The sequence below is a fragment of the Panthera tigris genome, chromosome D2 (assembly GCF_018350195.1).
Source record: "Panthera tigris isolate Pti1 chromosome D2, P.tigris_Pti1_mat1.1, whole genome shotgun sequence".
In the NCBI taxonomy this organism is placed as follows: Eukaryota; Metazoa; Chordata; class Mammalia; order Carnivora; family Felidae; genus Panthera; species Panthera tigris.
Genome location: NC_056670.1, coordinates 46,749,251 through 46,768,483, shown reverse-complemented (window position 1 = coordinate 46,768,483; position 19,233 = coordinate 46,749,251). Strand labels below are relative to the sequence as shown.

General features: G+C 42.2%; 1 protein-coding gene across 1 annotated transcript; it reads right to left on the bottom strand.

Annotated features, from left to right (window-relative positions):
• Positions 1-1,986: 1,986 nt before the first annotated feature.
• CD2H10orf53 (chromosome D2 C10orf53 homolog) lies at positions 1,987-12,148 on the bottom strand. The gene is made up of 3 exons (XM_007080030.3): positions 12,036-12,148; positions 2,913-3,032; positions 1,987-2,223 (listed from the first exon to the last, which is right to left on the bottom strand). The coding sequence occupies exons 1-3, from the start codon at positions 12,130-12,132 to the stop codon at positions 2,159-2,161; spliced, it is 282 nt and encodes a 93-aa protein (XP_007080092.1). The 5' UTR covers positions 12,133-12,148; the 3' UTR covers positions 1,987-2,158.
• Positions 12,149-19,233: the final 7,085 nt, after the last annotated feature.

The window sequence follows — 19,233 nt, the reverse complement described above, 5'->3', positions numbered from 1 at the left end:
ATTTCTTCCATACTGGGAAGAAATGAAAGTCTTGCAGTCCCACCCCACCAAGCCTACCACACAGAGGTAACCTTGTGATTTGTTCTGGCGATGCTGATTCATACGTCATTTAACTCTGAAACTAGAACACAGCACCTGGGGCATAGGCATCTCCCAGCAGTTTTGCATGCTCGAGTTTGTCTTAGAATCATGTGCAATCTTGCCTTACTTGCCCTTCTGCTCTGGTCAGGGAGAGAAGGAGAGCAGGTGTAGGTGCTGGTGGGGGGGCTCCTCTGAGGGCACAAATACAGGCTGGGGGGGCGTGTCAGAGGAGGGCAAGGCAGCTACCTGGTGGGGCCCTTGCTCAACACGGGGTGGGGGGTGGGCTGCAGAGCCTGAAGAGGGGCCAGAGTCCTTAGAGCTGAAGTTACTACACTGAATGCTGATGGGAAAGCTTGCCATTTTATTTCTTAGCAGAAAAAGTTATGGTAGTGAAAGTGGGAATCACTATTCAAGGAGGAAGAAATTTCCTGATTCATGATAGAATTCCTGGACAAATGTCTTAGTCACTTGGGAAGAGGGTCAACACAAAAAGCCAAGTTAAAAAATAGATACATAATTGGGTACATACAACGTGGTCTCAACTTAGTGAAATCAATTTCTCTATATATCTATCTCTTAATGAATATTCAGACGTAAATGCAAGAAACTCAAATTGAAATATACCAAAATGTTATCAAATGTATACCTTATTCCCACTTGTATTTTTCCATTTGACTGTAATGAAAATGTATTTCTCTTATAGTAAAATGTTTATATGAAACCAGAATTCTACATCTTAAACTGGTCTTTAAGACAGAGAAACTGAATCTAGGGTTACTGAAGACATGTGAGAACTGGCACCAGACGCCAGGGGGAAACTTTTTTAACCTCAGGTTCTCAGTGAGGATGATTAAGTATTTCCAGAATCCTAAAGCGATCGTAATCTCTGAGTGAAATCTGGTAAGTGAAGCTTGGGCTGAAAATGAAAATTATATCCCCATATCCTCACATGCGAGAAAGAACTTGTACAGGTGGTTTCATCGTGTCCCAGATGCCTTTGAAGTTCTGGGGTGCAGGAGGTTTGAGGCCACCTGGAGTTATGGGAAGGGTGGCCTCCCCAGGTGCAGTGAAGCCGCGGGGAGCAGGGTGGTTGCCTCCCCAAAGGGGCTGCGCTGGGAGCCAGCCGGTGGCCTTGCGGAGGCCCTGAAAGCCCTTCTCTTTCACCAGGGTGCCCAGAGTCTTCTGTGAAGGAACTCATCTTTCCCCTACAAGGTGTGATGCATTTTTACCATGACTTCACATGTAACGTCATTAGATTGATATCTGCATGTCTCTATAGCTAAGAAGGGATGATACAGTTGGTGCACAGGACCTGAAAGTACAAAGAGCATCACTTTGACACAGCTGATTTTACACTGCCCATGACTAACCTTCTTTAACCCTGCAGGGCTGTGTGTTCCTCCAGAGGGACAAGCAGCCACTTTACCCGTCTGCCCTGGGCTCTTTCTGGCCCTCTGCAGAACAGCTTGTTGGGCTGGCTCATGCAAAAGAGGGCAGATACTTTTCTTGTTATGAAGAATAACTGGTGATTTGACTTTAGGGAATTGTATTTGAACACTTAAAATATTAATGCATTGGGAGCAAGAAATCAACCTGTAGAAATAGCCAGGTTTCCAAATACCGACATTAACTCTGGGTTCAGATTTTCAAGGGCCACTCTTCTCCCTCCTGCTCCCCTTTCCCCACAATCTTTAATTTTACCTGCTCCTAGCTCTTTCCTTACTAGAGAATGGAATCTCAGATGCTCCTGGCAAACTCTTGTGTTATTAGTACAGGATGGCTTTCTGTTATTAGATTGCATTTTATTATTTCCTTCAGCTCAGCGCATACCTGATATTGGAGGACTCTCCCTGTGGGTTGAGATTGAAAGATGCTGCAAATGATGATGTGCTTTTATTATTTTGGGGGGGGGGGCTTGTTCCCTCGCAGCCAGGTGAGAGACCTTATGGTGGGCAGGCTGAAGGGTAGGCCTGCATTACCTTAGACTGTCAGAGCCCAGCATCCTGGAATGACTGCTTTTGTTTGCCAGAGGCAGCTGCTGTGTTGTTGACTTGAGGTGCCTGTCTGGGTGAGGAGATCAGTAGGCGTTTAGGACGGCTATCCTGGCCTCTTCGCACAGTGGGTCTAGTTTACCATCACCTCCTAGGGAAATAGATACATTTTCCTTTGACCAGCTTTCTGTACAATTTCATGTCATGTGAGACACGTACGATTTCCACTAGAAGACAAGTCTCAAAGTACACAGTCACTTAAATTGTTAACTAGCCTTAGACAGAGTATAATAACAGCAAAAACTTTTACTTCTGAGCAGAGTGTGGTATGTGCGATGCCAGCCTGCCAGGCAGGAAGCTCTCCAGGGCAATGAAATCCCTAGAATGTCACTGATAATGCCATGCACTGAGGGCGTGTCGACTCTAATTGTCTTAGCAAGCCTAGGTAGAATAATCAAATGGAACAAACCTGTTTTGAAGGCAAATGATAATAAAATACACATTGTTAAAATGTGAAAATAAAAAGAAAGAATAAAAGAAAACCCCCAAACCTATTACCCCTAAGTGCCTGTTATATCATTTGAAATCTGGGGCTAAAACTTCATTTTTCTTTCTGTCCCTCTTTTGTGTCCAGTGTTCTGGGAAGGAACCCAGAGCATCAAGCACTTTGTGTGGTTTAGGATGTGCTTACTCATGTACACAGGGCTTTGAGTAAGAATTTAAGACTCAGAAAAAAGTCCAATTTGAATCTGGTCCTAACCCACTGGCCACTTCAACTAGAAATCGAGCCCACTTCAGAGAAGGCAAAATGCTGCTTGGGAGCAGTGCTGAAGGACTTACCAAATTCCAGGTCTTTGATGTTGCAGTAAAAGACGACTTCTTCATTCACCATGAGTTCTACCACATTCCAGTCTTCTATCTTTTCTAGGATGACGTTGTGTCCATCTCTGGCCAATACAGCTGGAAAAGATGGAGAGGAGTGTGGGTGGCATGAGGACAGGCTCTAGATTAACCTGCCATGCGGATGTTCTCATGGATGCCAGCAGCTGGCTTGCTTTCCAGTTGCCCATGGCTATAACTCCAGTTGCCCTGTTGGGTACCTACCTGGTGCTGGCCCGGTGTGCCCTCACCTTTTCTGGAAAGCACAGCCAGAGACCTGAGCAATTCAGGTTTTGGTTGCAATTTGCCCCAGACCCATAGGATATGTGGAAATAGGAGATGTCTCTAGGAAGAGTTTTTGAACTTTTTTTTATAGAGATGATACTCAGTGCTGGAGGGGATGGGGGGAATTAGGTAACTTCTTATCCTGCTGATGGAAATATAAATTGGCCACCTTTCTGGAATTAATTTGACAATACAAGCCTCAAAAGCCTCAAAAATTTTTAGAATTACAGAATAAACTCTGGCCAGGGGATATGCGCTTATAAGAAAGCTTCCTCAGGAAAACAAAACAAAACAAAACAAAACAGAAATACAGGCAGACTTTTGTAATGAGAGGTTCCTTTCTGCAGTTTTATAATAGAAAATACTTTGTATAACCTATTGTTCAAATCATAAGAAGATGATGGGTCCACATGATGAGGTTTTTTCTGATCATTTCAGAAAATGTTTATTCATTTTTTTAATAGCAAGAAAAATATTTGTAATATGTGCAAACAATCAGGGTACATGTATAGCATATATGAAAACACATCTTCACTACTAATTAGAGTATGTATATGTAATAGGAAAAGAAAAGAAATACTCAGTGGTTATCTCTCTGGTAAGAGTGTGTGAAACTTCTTTGTCTTTATTCTTCCAGCATTTTCCAGATTTTCTATACTAAGGAGAAATAAAATGCTTTTTATTTTTTGTTTTGTTTTAAAGCTAATGAACTGAACTTTTTTTATTCACACCTTTGGAAGTTGCTTTTTGGTTATCACTTCCCTAGAGATGAGCCATGGAAAAGTTGTTAGATCTATTCTCTAACGTGGAAACGCAAAAGTATAGGAGTTTAGGAGAAATGATGTGCATGAACAGCATGGGATTCTGTTTTCTCTAACATGTCTGTCCTCCGTTTTCCTGACATGTCCACCTTGTAACATTGGTGGTAGAGTCGGTGTGCTCAGTCACCATCTTTGGTAGTCTTCATGCATCAGTGAGAATTTTGGTTAGGTTGGGATGAGGAATCCGATGAAGGGCGTGGTTTTTTTTTTTTTTTTTTTTTGAGTCTTAGCATTGCAATCAGTCTTATGTGCAGAAAAGCAGACAATTATGTCAGTTAATTGCACTTAATTACAGAGACAATTGCTGCTTCAAAATGTTGGCGTGTCCACTTCTTCATCTTTCAATCAGCTCAAGAACATCCAGCCCCAACTGTGAACATTTTAATTGCGTGATTTTAATTTCACTTCTGGAAAGGAACTTCAGAGAGTAACTCAGTGAGGATCTCCATCAACGAGATAGGGCTCCTTGGGCACCCAGCGGGAGCCCTAATTGACCCTGCATCGGCTAACGCCTCTCTCTCTACGAACACCCGCATCTTTTCCTCTCGCATATTTATGTTATTGTATCCTATTTAAGTGTCTTGTATTAAACATCTTTGGAGGAAGGCACTGAGCTTGGACTAATGCCTTGTTGAAACGAAGCGGTCCGTGCAGTTTGGGATGGCCAGGGGACAGTCTAGGAAGCAGAAAGGCAGTCTATAGGCAGAGATTTCTGGGAAGCAGACACTCTCCCAGTAGCACCCCATCAGGAGAGGGGATGTGTAGCCTGAGAGGGAAAAGTTGCAAGTGAGTGGGTAGGGGGCAATTTGGCCTCCAGAACCTTGGCTTTGCCTTGTCAGAAGATGTTCCTGGGAAATGTACTTCAATTTGGTAGGAAGAAATCAGGAACAAAACAGCTTCTCTGTTCCAACCCCATCTCTGGAGGCAAGGTGTTACCTCTATACTACTAACACACAACAGCGACTCTCTAAGGCCTGGGGGTTCTGGAGAGAAGGAAGCACAGACTGTGTCTGGAGTTGCTCACTGTAATGCAGTGTGAGTGAGGAAGGGCTCTGCACGAGACCTGGGAAGGCGCACACCCTTCGGCAGTCCACAGACCTTTCCTTTCTCAGAGGGCAGAGCCCTGTCTGACTGAGTCTCACATAGCATCTGGGTCTGGGGTTACTTTTATGAGAAAGGCAGCACTCTTTCATGGCAAAGCGAATCTAAGAAACAGGATTTGATGTACCAAATAATCCACCCTGTGGAAGTGGGGGTGCCAAATAATGAGAGTCTGCCTCCTACTTGAGCAAATCAAGCCCTACAGGGAGAGACCCTCTTAAGACAGCATACCACTTCTCACTTCACTTTCTACATGGTTCGCAAAGCATGGGCTCTCGGGGTCTTTAAGGGAGCACATTTCCCTCACTGACCCTAATCCCCCCACCCCAACCCCACCAGATGCTTGGTGTTAATATAGCTTGTTAAATAAACAAACTCAATTCAATTGTGCTGGGAATCTCCAATGACTCTCTTGGATCCTGAGTGACCTAAGTCTGATTCTTATTAAAGCGATGAGCCACCCCAGACCCCACATCATATATTCCCCCACAGGATGCCTGCCCCCTTGTCATCAGTCTGGGGTGTGTTGAGCCCAGCTGTAGGGTGGTCAGTGCGGGCTTAAGGGATCAAACCTGGAGAAGCACCAGAATTCCTGCAGCTCATCCAAATGCCACCTCTCTACATGGAGGACCCATTCTTTCCTACGAGCTGCTGTGGGGTTGTCTATTCAAAGAAAGGTCAGATAAATACACTCCATGCAACAAAGTCTTTCCAAAGGCGGTAGCTAAACTCCAGCATAAATCAACCAGAAGCTGTAAGGCCACCCGCAGAATGCCTGCCTCTTTGAAGTGGCACCTCATCCTTCAAGGGGGATCTGGGTAAGCTGAAGGGAAACAGAAAAGCCTCCCTTTTCTCAGTGCTGGCGGAATTGGGCACCATCTAGGAGGGATTTAAACACTGCTAGTTAGGAAGTCAAGGCAAACAGACAGACAGACATCTCCCCCTTCTCTGCTGGGCACAGATGAAATGCCTATGACCATTGATGTGAGCAGCTAATGCATAGCTAGGGACAGGAGAATGGCACACAGGGTGTTGTCGCTAAATAAGCATAGATCCCATTTTTATGGGTTGGTTTCAATTCCTTTTAGTTCCTTTTAGCAGCTCATTTGGCAGACTTAAGGACAGTAGACAAGGAGCAACCATGGTCAGGAGATTACTTAGGACTTTGGTTAAGCATTACATAGTTTAGTTTCATTAATATTGAGTCCATAATAGAGACATTTTTGCTGAACCATTATAACTTGTGGGTAATAAAAAAAGAACAAAAATTTTCAGATTCCTTAAGGCACAGTAAGTTCAGGAAATATCAGGCATATTTCCAAAGCCAGCAGGACTTCAGGAAATGATAAAGGGCTATGATTTTTAAAGAAACATACAGAATTCAGATGCAGATTTTACAGATGGGGACCTGTGAATGCACCACTCTGCTTGGTGTGATGTTAGTATTGACTCTAAATTGGTGGGGGGAGTGTGGAGCAGAATGGGGTCGCGGGGGTGGGGGGGACCAGATACTCCCTGCTTCGCTTTTGTTAACACCCTGGCATTTGTCACCAGTCCTCAGTGAATGTTGGCTGCTGGTACGATATGAATCATCATTCAGGGATACACAAACTAACTTTAAACATCAGCCACCTGCTGATAGCTTGCAATGCACTTCTTCAACCATAAAAATTCTCCCCTTGATCTTCTCAAGATACTCCTTCCCCTCCCCTACTGCGGGAAGAACTGCTTGTGCCCTTGGCTTCCTCATCTCTCCCTGCATCTTAACCTCCTGCCAATGAAGGCTTCAGCCCACCTTCTCTTGATCCTGTGCTCTCAGAGGTGGAGAACCATCAGCACATTCAGTGGCTCACACAGTTCTCCCGCCCCTCTTAGTAAACTGATAGTCTGACTCATCTCCTTTCTTACTTCTTTTTTTAAACATGTTTTTATTTATTTTTGAGGCAGAGAGAGACAGAGCATGAGCAGGGGAGGAGCAGAGAGAGAGGGAGACACAGAATCCAAAGCAGGCTCCAGGCTCTGAGCTGTCAGCACAGAGGGGCTCAAACTCATGGACTATGAGATCATGACCTGAGCTAAAATCAGACGCTTAACCGACTGAGCCACCCAGGCGCCCCTCTTACTTCTTTAAAATACTTCTGCTGGAAAAAAATAAAGAAACTACCCCAAACTATTTTAAACTCTAAAATTTTATCAGATTAATTTTTTTTAATGTTTACTTTTGAGAGAGAGACACACACAAGAGCACAAGCGGGGGAGAGGCAGAGAGACAGGGAGACACAGAATCCGAAGCAGGCTCCAGGCTCCACACTGTCAGCACAGAGCCTGAATCAGAGCTCGAACTCATTCATGAACCATGAGATCATGACCTGAGCCAAAGTTGGAGACTTAACTGACTGAGCCACTGAGGCACCCCATGAATTTTTATCAGATTATAAATGTGATGCAGACCCACGATTTTTATAAAACCTTACAATTATAGGACAGAACATTTTAAATCACCCATAATTCTTCCTCCTCCCCCCCCCCCTTTGTCCTTTTCAGTGGAAGTTGGATCACAGTGTACATGGAATTCAGGAACACACCTCACTCCCTTAACATCATGTCGTGGTGATCCAGCTCTGTCAATATATACATGGACCAGCTGCACTGCATTTCATGTGACAGCTGTACTGCAATATATTCAAGCTGGTCCTTTCTCTGGTTGTTTTCAATTTTCCACTATCAGCAAGAACATTGCAGGAAACATTCCTGGGCATCCCTCTGTGTACATGTACGAGTTTATGTATACATGGGAGAGACTGAGAAATGGAATAGCTGGGTTCCACAGTATATGGTTAAATTTTAAGACATGGCCAAGTTGGCCTCTAAAGTTCTGTACCATTTTGCCTTCCTATCCCAAGTCTCTGAGAATATTTTTTTCTATGTCCTTCATTAACCATGAATTCACCTTTACTAGAAATGGCTCCTATTTAACAGTTTGGTGCCCAGTAGCCATTTTCGTCTTGAAATCATCTCACTTGCCTCTGTCTCTGGGGTCTCTCTTGCCTCTGCGCCCCTCAGAGGGGCCACTGCCAAGGTCCTGCTGTTCGCCGGTTCTGTCTTTCCTTGATTTCTCTCCAAGTCTCACCTCCTGTGGATCCAGTGTTCAGCTCCATTCAGGTTAATTTTATTTATTTATTTAATGCTTATTGACCCTTAAGATATACCTGGCACAGTTCTGGACACTGGGACACAGCAGAGAACAGGGCAGACCAGAACCCCTGCTATCCTGAAGCAAACCTCCCGGCAAATAGGTGAAATGTACATTTCACCTAGAAAAAGATGAAGTCTTGATCAATGAGGGCCTAGAAAAAGAGTGTGCTCAAACTTATGAGCACTAGGAAGAAGTAAAGAAGGAAGGAAGGGAGATAGGGAAGAGGCAGGCAGAGGGAGGTGTTGACATTTTTGATAGGGATACTCAAGGAACGGCTGTTGATGAAGGTGACTTTTAGGAAACACCCAGAGGCTGCGAGGGAGTGAAGAGTGAGGACAATGCAGGAATCTGGAGGAAGAGCATTCCAAGTGGAGCAGCTGCCACACCTGGAGGTCAAAGTGCACCAGGGGTGTTCAAGGGCCAATGAGGAGGTCGGCGTGGCTGCAGCTGAGTGACTGAGGGTACAGAGTGTGTAGTGACAGAGGAAACGAGGTCAGGGAGGACACCTATAGGCCACTGCAAGCCTTTGACTTCTCCCTTGAGTGAGCTGGGAGCCACCAGGATGTTCTTGGAGGCACAGGCCATGCTATGACTCAAGTTTAAAGGCATCACCCGGCTTTGGTGGTGAGGACAGACTGCAGGGGACAAGGGTGGTCACAAGGAACTCAGCAGAGAGATAGGGGCACTTATCCAGGCAGGAGATGATGGTGTTTGTGATGAATGTGAAGCAAAGAGAGGACAGAAAGTTGCCTGCAAAGTTTTTGGCCTGAGTAACTAAAAGAACAGAGCTGTGTGAACTGAGAGGGAGAGAATGCAGAGGGGCTGGTTTGGGGTGGGTATTAGGTTTAGAAACTTCGGACATATTAGTCTGAGATGCCTACTAAACACCCCAGTGACAATGACAAATCCTGATGGAGAGAGAAATTTGGGAGCCATCAGCACATAGATGTTATTTAAACTCATAACTGCTTCTGACTCAAATCTGCCTTTGTCTTTCCCCTGAACTTCAGAACGTAATTTCTAACCTCTTAATATCTCTTAATAATTAATCTTTTCTCACTTCTCCTCCCTAAATCTCTTCCTTGAGAATTGGCCTCTTAAGGCACATCCTTAATCTCATGATTCTTTAGCTCAAGAAACTTTGCTGGCTCCCTGTTGCCAACGGTAAAACAGTCGTGACTCTCTTGTTACATACCATCCTCCAGCCAGACCCAGCGGCTTGCTGCTCCCCAGCTTGCCCCACGTGGCTCCCTCCTTCCCTTCCTAGTAACCCTGTGCCCTGAAATAATAAGAACGAAGGCTTGTTGAACATTTACTATGTGTAGGTATGGTATTCATGACTCTGCATTTTCCCACTGGAATCTCACATCAGTGAGGTAGGGATCTGCTCCCATTTTACCAATAAGTAAACTGAGGCTTGCAAAAGTGAAATAACTTGATCTTGGCTTTGGCCACAGAGCTACTAAATGGTGGAGACCCATTCAAAATTAGATTGGTTGGACTTCACAGTCCTTGCACTTGACCTCTGCTCATGCCATTTTCTCTGCCAACTGTGCCAAGAGCACAAGTAGGAGACAGGTGACCAGGTGATCCATGGGATTTGTGTACAAACTAGATGGGAAGTATCCCCCACTTCAATACCTGTAATTTGTAGGTTATAACGAAATGTTTATTTATGCGTTCTCCTTTAATATAATTCTTGGTAGGGAAATGATCTATTTGGACTCTATACAGTCATGCTGGCTATGGCAGCAGCAAGAAACATAATTAAAAAGGGTCTGCAGGCATCAGCACAATGGCGGAGTAGGCACTCCAAACTCCCATTCCTCCATAGAGACATTAACGTTCTGTTGTCAAAAAAACAGCAGAAACTGTCAGAACAAACTTTGTCAGAACTCTGGAAAACAAAGTTGGCAAAAGAGTAAACACTGGGTCAAGACAAAGCCAACTTTAAGATGCTAAGAAAGCTTTGTGGCATCTTTACTTGTCTTTGCCTCACCTCCTCCCTCACTTGCTGGCAGCCTTGAAGATAATAGCCCTTGTCCCCAGTGTGGGTCCTCGTCCCCATGTCTAGAGGGAGCAAAGCAAACCATGTTTTGCAAATTCCTGTTTGTCTGTTCCTCCCTGTCTGGGGGCTCCCTAGGGACTGGCACAAGGCCCTCGTCTATGTTTCACCTAATGTGGAACTCACACAAGGTGGAAAAGCTGTGGGCGGCGTGCGGGGAAATGAAAAACGCATAGCTGTCTGGGCAAAAGACTGTTGAGACATACAATAAACCTCATGAAGCCAGGGAGGGAAAGCTGGTGAGAAGTTTCTGATGGGAAATTAGAGCATTTAAAAGCACTGAAGACTGACGACCCAGGCCTGGGCTCTCTTCTCGTTCTATATGTGATCCCCAAGTCCATGACTCAGACCATTCTATCTCTAGTTCAGACTTTTTCTCTGAGCTCTAGAACTGCAGAGCTAACTCAGTACCTCCATCTACACAGCTGAAAACACATGAAGTTTAATATGGTCGAAGTGGAGCATGTTCCTCCAAATTACAGTCCATCTGTGTTGTCATCTTCAGTGTAGAGCACTTCCACCCATCAGCACTTAGATCAAGCCAGACACTGACTGGATCCAGAGGATATGCTCCTGACCCTCACCACCACTCCCCCCCCCCCCACCCCCGGCCACCTCTTTCCTCTTACTTTTTTTTTTCCTTCCTCTTACTTTAATCCACTGCCCCTCTATGGCTGTCCTGGTCCAAGCTACTCTCATCTCTCCCTTGTACCACCCGTAGTCTCTTGACTTGTCTCTTCACTTCCATTCTTGGCCCCCTCTGCTCTGTTCTCCTCAGACAGCCACAGTTTGACGCCCCCCCCCCCCGCCGCCCCGCCTGAAACTTGCATAGGGCCGTGCAGGATCTGCCCCTGTCTACCTCTCCAACCTCATCCTTCTTGCAGTTCAACAAATACCTCATTTGTTCATGCTTCCAGCCTTTGTAGTTTCTCTGTCTGGCATGCTCTTTCTTCTCTTTACCTGGTTTTCTCTCCCTACTTTTTAAAGCTCAACTCAAGTATAATTCCAGTAAACAAACCTTTCCAGATCTTCCCCTCTCCCCTCCAATTATAGCCAGTGGCAGGCCCCACTCTGATCACATTCCTCTGTTGGAGGCTCAGCACAACTGTTAACTAGTAGTCAACAATGAGAGGGTCATTTTAAGGACATGCACCTTTGTTTGCAAGTATGTCCTCAGTACCTGGAAGAGTGTCCAACACATATTAGATGCTCAGTAAAGGTTTGTTGCATGATTGAATGCTGAAAATGTAGACTCTCCACCATTTTCCAGCCACATGACTTTGGAAAAGTCACTTAATATTCTTGATCTTCTGTTCAAGCAGGGTTATGTGATCCTTCCCATTCAAATAATTTGTATAAACTGCCTGGTACCCAGTGGGCTCCCAGTACATGTTTGTTTCCACTCCTATTTTGAAGCAGTAGAAGCCAGAGGAAGATGCTAAATCATCCTGGGGAAGTAGAGGCTCAGGGAAGACTCTCCAGAGGTTATGGTGCTTGGTCTGGGTCAGCGGAAGGAAGGAGGTATAGGCAGAGGGTACCGCCTGCACAGGTGCTCAGAGGTTGGGGTACACCTGGGCACACGCAGTTGGGTGGCCCTCTGGCGCTCGGCTGCCCACCTTGCAGGCCCTCTAGGCGGAAGGTGCGGTACTCCACAGACAGGCCGACTGCACTGTATGGCCCATAGCGCAAGATGACTAACGCGTTCTTCGGCATGGCTGCCGAGCACCCAGCCTGCGCGAAGGCGCAATACAGACTGCTAGGCAACTGCTCTGCAGGCCCTTGGGAGAGGGTGTGGCCACGGGGCAGTGGGCGGGGCCAGGGCGGGCAGGGGTGGAACTTGAGGATCCTCCCCACAAGTCCCTTCCTGAGAGTCTGTGTCAGGGGTGGGGATGAGGGTTCTTCCTTTCTGGGTGTCTGCCCCACCATCACTGGGGTGCAAGAAAGGTGCGGTGGTAGTTTGAGGCGACAGCCAGGTAAATGCGGGATTTCTACTTGGTATGGCAAGTGTTAGTGATAAATAACAAGAGCCAACATTTATAGCTAGTTACAGAAAGTATTGTCAAGTGACATGCTAAGCACTTTCCATATATTATCTCATTTAACCTTTTTTACCATCCTTCTGAAGTAGGTTGTATTTTGTATTTTGTATTTACAAAACTAAGGCTCAGAGGGACCAGGTAGCCTTCCAAGGCAAGTCAGTGGTATAGGATGGATTGGAACCCCTTGTAAGGTGCCTATATATAGAGAGGTGGTTTTTGTTTTGTTTCGTTTTGTTTTGTTTTTGTTTTTTATCAATTCTTGAAACTGAATTTAAGTCCTTCATCTGTTTTCTGAAAAATGTGAGTCATTATCTCTTCACATATTGCTTCTGGTCCCATTTTCTCACTTTTTAGGGACTTCGGTTAAATTTATGTTAGACCTTCCAACCGTATTCTTCATGTCTCTTCTCTGTTGTGTTTTTCTCTTTTCAATCTTCTTTTGGACTGTATATTATGTATGTGTGCATTCATTCATTCATTCATTCATTTTTACCTGTAATCCAGTTTACTAATTTTCTCTGTAGCTGTGTCTTAACTGCTATTAAAGCCATCAATATAGTTGGGTTTTTTTTTCTTCAGTTATTTGTGTTTTAATTCTGGAATTTTACTTTGGTCCTTTTTCAAATCTGCTGTGACACTTTCTATACTTTTCAGTTTCTTGCCAAGTGTTTTAGGTTTGAGGTTATCTTCTTGATCATAATAAAGATACTTATTTTATAGTCTGCATTTGAGAATTCCACTATCTGGAGACCCCATGTTTCTACTAGTGTCTGCTTATTTTGTCTAGAGCTCTTGGTTTACTTTCAATGTGTACTGGACATTGTATTTGAAAAATTATTTGTAGGAACAATTTGAGGTCAAGGGTGATGTTATCTTCCTCTATAGAAGGCTTTTTTTTTTTCTTCACTGCTTGACAATTCCCAGTAACACCAGTAACCCAGGATCATCTTAATATGACTTCAGGGCTTATGGTTATCTGAGTCATCCAGATGGCTTGAAACTGGGAGCAGGCCAGGTGGAGATTTGTTCACTTATATTTTATCCTCATTTCTGCCCTAATGAGGGTGGTCGCTTGCCAGGATTCACCCGTGGTGGTGCTGGGCTCCAGTTTTTATATGCCTAATGCTGCAAAGACAAAAATTGCATCTTGCCTTCTAGGTTGCCTATTCAAGATCACTAGACAGCTCCAGAGTAAAAACATCTCCAGTGCTATGCTTACTTACTCTCATCCTCTCCCTGATCTTGATCTAGGTTAGGTCTTTTATGATTTCAAGAAGATTTGTAAAAACATATATGCCAGATTTTTAAAAATGTCTTCTGTAGGAAGCTTTGTCTGAATTAGCTAGTCTACCATTATTAGAGGCAGAAGATGCCCCTGTTGAAGTTTTGTTGGAGTTAAATTGAATCTAGAGATCAATTTGGGGAAAACTAACATCTTTCTGAGGCTTTCATATTCATGATCTTGAAATACCTCTCCTTTATTTAGATCTTCTTCAATGTATTTTAGTGCAGTTTATAATTATCTGTGTATAGGTCTTCATGTCTTTTGTTAGATTTATTGCTAGGTTCTACTGTAAATCATGTATTCTGTATTGTGATTTTATTGTTTGTTGCTGGTATGTAAAACAAAATTGACTTCTATATGTTGATTTTATGTAAGCAGCCTTGATCTTTTTAGTTGATTTCTGTTTATTTATATATAGATTCTTTTGGATTTTCTTATTGGCAATCACTTTGCAGAAAATGGTCGTTTTTTTTTCTTTTATTAAGCTTTTGTTTCTTTTTCTTCTTATCTTGTTGCACAGTCTAGAACCTCTAGTTAAATGATGAACAGAAGTGGAAATAGTACATATCCTGTTTTTATTTTGTTTTATATTATTTTATTTTTTTAATTTACATCCAAGTTAGCATATAGTACAACAGTGATTTCAGGCGTAGATTCCTTAATGCCCCTTACCTATTTATCCCATCCCTCCTCCCACAATCCCTCCAGTAACCCTCTGTTCTCCATATTTAAGAGTCTCTTATGTTTTGTCCCCTCCCTGTTTTTATATTATTTTTGCTTCCCTTCCCTTGTGTTCATCTGTTCTGTGTCTTAAAGTCCTCATATGAGCGAAGTCCTGTCATATTTGTCTTTCTCTGACTAATTTCGCTTAGCATAATACCCTCTAGTTCCATCCACGTAGTTGCAAATGGCAAGATTTCATTCTTTTTGATGGCCGAGTAATACTCCATTGTATAGATATATACCACATCTTCTTTATCCATTCATCCATCGATGGACATTTGGGCTTTTTCCATACTTTGGCTATTGTTGACAGTGCTGCTATAAACATTGGGGTGCATGCGTCCCTTTGAAACAGCACACCTGTATCCCTTGGATAAATGCCTAGTAGTGCAATTGCTGGGTCACAGGGTAGTTCTATTTTTAATTTTTTGAGGAACCTCCATAGTGTTTTCCAGAGTGGCTGCACCAGTTTGGATTTCCACCAGCAGTGCAACAGAGATCCTCTTTCTCCACATCCTCACCAACATCTGCTGTTGCCTGAGTTGTTAATGTTGGCCATTCTGACAGGTGTGAGGTGGTATCTCTTTGTGGTTTTGATTTGTATTTCCCTGATGATGAGTGATGTTGAGCCTTTTTTCAAGTGTCGGTTGGCCATCTGGATGTCTTCTTTGGAGAAGTGTCTATTCATGTCTTTTGCCCATTTCTTCACTGGACTATTTGTTTTTTGGGTGTTGAGTTTGATAAGTTCTTTATAGATTTTGGATACTAACCCTTTATCTGGTATGTCATTTGCAAATATCTTCTCCCATTCTGTCGGTTGCCTTTTAGTTTTACTGATTGTTTCCTTCGCTGTGCAGAAGCTTTTTATTTTGATGAGGCTCAAGATTGCTTTGGCTATTCGGGGTCTTTTCTGGTTCCATACATATTTTAGGATTGTTTGTTCTAGCTCTGTGAAGAATGCTGGTGTTATCTTGATAGGGATTGCATTGAATATGTAGATTGCTTTGGGTAGTACTGACATGTTAACAATATTTGTTCTTCCTACCCAGGAGCATGGAATATTTTTCCATTTTTTTGTGTCTTTTTCAATTTATTTCATAAGATTTCTATAGTTTTCAGTGTATAGATTTTTCACCTCTTTGGTTAGGTTTATTCCTAGGTATTTTATGGGTTTTGGTGCAATTGTAAATGGGATCGATTCCTTGATTTTTCTTTCTGTTGCTTCATTGTTGGTGTATAGGAATGCAACCAATTTCTGTGCATTGACTTTATAACCTGCCACTTTGCTGAATTCATGAATCAGTTCTAGCAGTTTTTTGGTGGAATCTTTTGAGGTTTCTGTGTAGAGTATCATGTCCTCTGTGAAGAGTGCAAGTTTGACTTCCTCCTGGCCAATTTGGATGCCTTTTATTTCTTTGTGTTGTCTGATTGCTGAGGCTAAGACTTCCAATACTATGTTGAATAACACTGGTGAGAGTGGACATCCCTGTCTTGTTCCTGACCTTAGGGGGAAAGCTCTCAGTTTTTCCCCATTGAGGATGATATTAGCGTTGGGCCTTCATATATGGCTTTTATGATCTCGAGGTATGATCTTTCTATCCCTACTTTCTTGAGAGTTTTTATCAAGAAAGGATGCTGTGTTTTGTCAAATGCTTTCTTTGCATCTATTGAGAGGATCATGCGGCTCTTGTCCTTTCTTTTATTGATGTGATGAATCACATTGATTGTTTTGAGGATATTGAACCAGCCCTGCATCCCAGGTATAAATCCTGCCTGGTCATGGTGAATAATTATTTTAATGTATTGTTAGATTCAGTTGGCTAATATCTTGTTGAGGATTTTTGCATCCATGTTCGTCAGGGAAATTGGTTTATAATTCTCCTTTTTAGTGGGGTCTTTGTCTGGTTTTGGAATCAAGGTAATGCTGGCTTCATAGAAAGACTTTGGAAGTGTTCCTTCCATTTCTATTTTTTGGAACAGTTTCAAGAGAATAGGTGTTAACTCTTCTTAAATGTTTGGTAGAATTCCCCTGGAAAGCCATCTGGCCCTGGACTCTTGTTTTTTGGGAGATTTTCGACTACTAATTGAACTTCTTTACTGATTATGGGTCTGTTCAAATTTTCTATTTCTTCCTGTTTCAGTTTTGGTAGTTTATATGTTTCGAGGAATGTGTCCTTTTCTTCCAGATTGCCCATTTTATTGGCGTATAATTGCTCATAATATTCTCTTATTATTGTTTTTATTTTTGCTGTGTTGGCTGTGATCTCTCCTCTTTCATTCTTGATTTTATTTATTTGGGTCCTTTCCTCTTTCTTTTTGATCAAACTGTCCAGTGGTTTATCAATTTTGTTAATTCTTTCAAAGAATCAGCTTCTGGTTTCACTAATCTGTTCTACTGTTTCTGTTGTTGTTGTTTGCTTGTTTGTTTCAATAGCATTGATTTCTGCTCTAATCTTTATTATTTCCTGTCTTCTGCTGGTTTGGGGTTTTATTTGCTCTTCTTTTTCAAGCTCTTTAAGGTGTAGCTTAGGTTGTGTATCTGAGACCTTTCTTCCTTTTTTAAGAAGGCCTGGATTGCCATATACTTTTCTTTTATAACTGCCTTTGCTGCGTCCCAGAGGTTTTGGGTTGTGGTGTTATCATTTTCATTGGCTTCTATGGACTTTTTAATTTCCTCTTTAACTGCTTGGTTAGACCATTCATTCTTTAGTAGAGTGTTCTTTAGTCTTCAAGTATTTGTTACCTTTCCAAAATTTTTCTTCTGGTTGATTTCGAGTTTCATAGCATTGTGGTCTGAAAATATGCACAGTATGATCTCAATCTTTTTGTACTTACTTAGGGCTGATTTGTGTCCCAGTATGTGGTCTATTCTGGAGGACATTCCATGTGCACTGGAGAAGAATGTATATTCTTCTGCTGTAGGATGAAATGTTCTGAATATATCTGTTAAGTCCATCTGGTCCAGTGTGTCATTCAAAGCCAATGTTTCCTTGTTGATTTTTTGATCAGATGATCTGTCCATTGCTGTGAGTGGGGTGTTGAAGTCCCCTAGTATTATGGCATTATTATTGATGAGTTTCTTTATGTTTGTGAATAATTGATTTATATATTTGGGTGCTCTCACATTTGGAGCATAAATGTTTACAATTGTTAGGTCTTCTTGGTGGATAGACCCCTTAATCATGATATAATGCCCTTCTTCATCTCTTGTTACGGTCTTTATTTTAAAGTCTAGATTGTCTGATATAAGTATGGCTACTCAGGCTTTCTTTTGTCAACAATTAGCATGATAGATGGTTCTTCATCCCCTTACTTACCATCTGAAGGTGTCTGTAGGTCTAAAGTGGGTCGCTTGTAAACAGCAAATAGATGGATCTTATTCTCTTATCCATTCTGTTACCCTATGTCTTTTTATTGGAGCATTGAGTCCATTGACGTTTAGAGTGGGTACTGAAAGATATGAATTTATTGCCATTATGTTGCTTGTAGAGTTGGAGTTTCTGGTGGAGTTTTCTGGTCCTTTCTAAATCTTTGTTGCTTCATATATATATATATATATATATATATATATATATATATATTTTTTTTTTTTTTTTCATCTTTTCTCCCCTCAGAAAGTCCCCCTTAAAATTTCTTGCAGGGCTGGTTTAGTGGTCACAAACTCCTTTAATTTTTGTTTGTCTGGGAAACTTTTTATCCATCCTTGTATTTTGAATAAATACAGCCTTGCTTGATAAAGAATTCTTGGCTGCATATTTTTCTGATTCAGCACACTGAATATATCCTGCCACTCCTTTCTGGCCTGCCAAGTTTCTGTGGATAGGTCTGCTGCAAACCTGATCTGTCTTCCCTTGTATGTTAGGGACTTTTTCCCCTTGCTGCTTTCATGATTCTCTCCTTGCCTGAGTATTTTGTGAATTTGACTATGATATGCCTTGTTGATGGTTGGTTTTTGTTGAATCTAATAGGGGTCCACTATGCTTCCTGGATTTTGATGTCTGTGTCTTTCCCCAGGTTAGGAAAGTTTTCCTCTATGATTTGCTCACATAAGTCCTCTTCTGGGACCCCTATGGTTCTGATGTTCCTTTTTAATGAGTCACTGATTTCTCTAATTCTTAAATTGTGCTCTTTTGCCTTAATCTCCCTCTTTTTTTTTTTTTTTTGCTTCATTATTCTCCATAAGTTTGTCCTCTATATCGCTGATTCTCTGTTCTGCCTCATCCATCCTTGCTGTTGCTGCATCCATCTGTGATTGCAGCTCAGTTATAGCATTTTTAATTTCATTCTGGCTATTTTTGACTTCTTTTATCTCTGCAGAAAGGGATTCTAATCTATTTTCGACTCCAGCTAGTGTTCTTATTATCGTGATTCTAAATTCTGGTTCAGACCATTGCTTGTATCTATGTTGGTTAAATCCCTGGCTATCATTTCTTCCTGCTCTTTCTTTTGGGGTGAATTCTTTCATTTTGTCATTTTGAAGGGAAAAAAGGAATTAATGAGGTAGAAAAGTTAAAATTAAAAAAATTAAAATTAAATTAAAACTAAAAAATGTTAAAATTAAAAAATTAAAAACACAAACACACACAAAAATCGAATAAATGATGCTAGATTCTAGGTGTGTTTTGTCTGAGTGTTGAAAGTGGTTTGACAGATTAGAGAAAAAAGTGGGGGGGGGGGAGAAAAAAATAAAATCGTTTGAGAATTGAAAAAATGAATACACTGAAGTAGACTAAAATGAGATGATGGGGGTAAGATAGAATTTGATAA

What these genes read in the sequence shown, in the direction of transcription:
- CD2H10orf53 (XM_007080030.3), bottom strand. Translation starts at nt 12,132, where the DNA reads ATGCCGAAGAACGCGTTAGTCATCTTGCGCTATGGGCCATACAGTGCA. An exon ending in CCGCCTAGAGGGCCTGCAAG is followed by an intron (nt 3,033 to 12,035) that starts GTGGGCAGCCGA and finishes CATCTTTTCCAG; the next exon opens with CTGTATTGGCCAGAGATGGA. An exon ending in CATCAAAGACCTGGAATTTG is followed by an intron (nt 2,224 to 2,912) that starts GTAAGTCCTTCA and finishes CTATTTCCCTAG; the next exon opens with GAGGTGATGGTAAACTAGAC.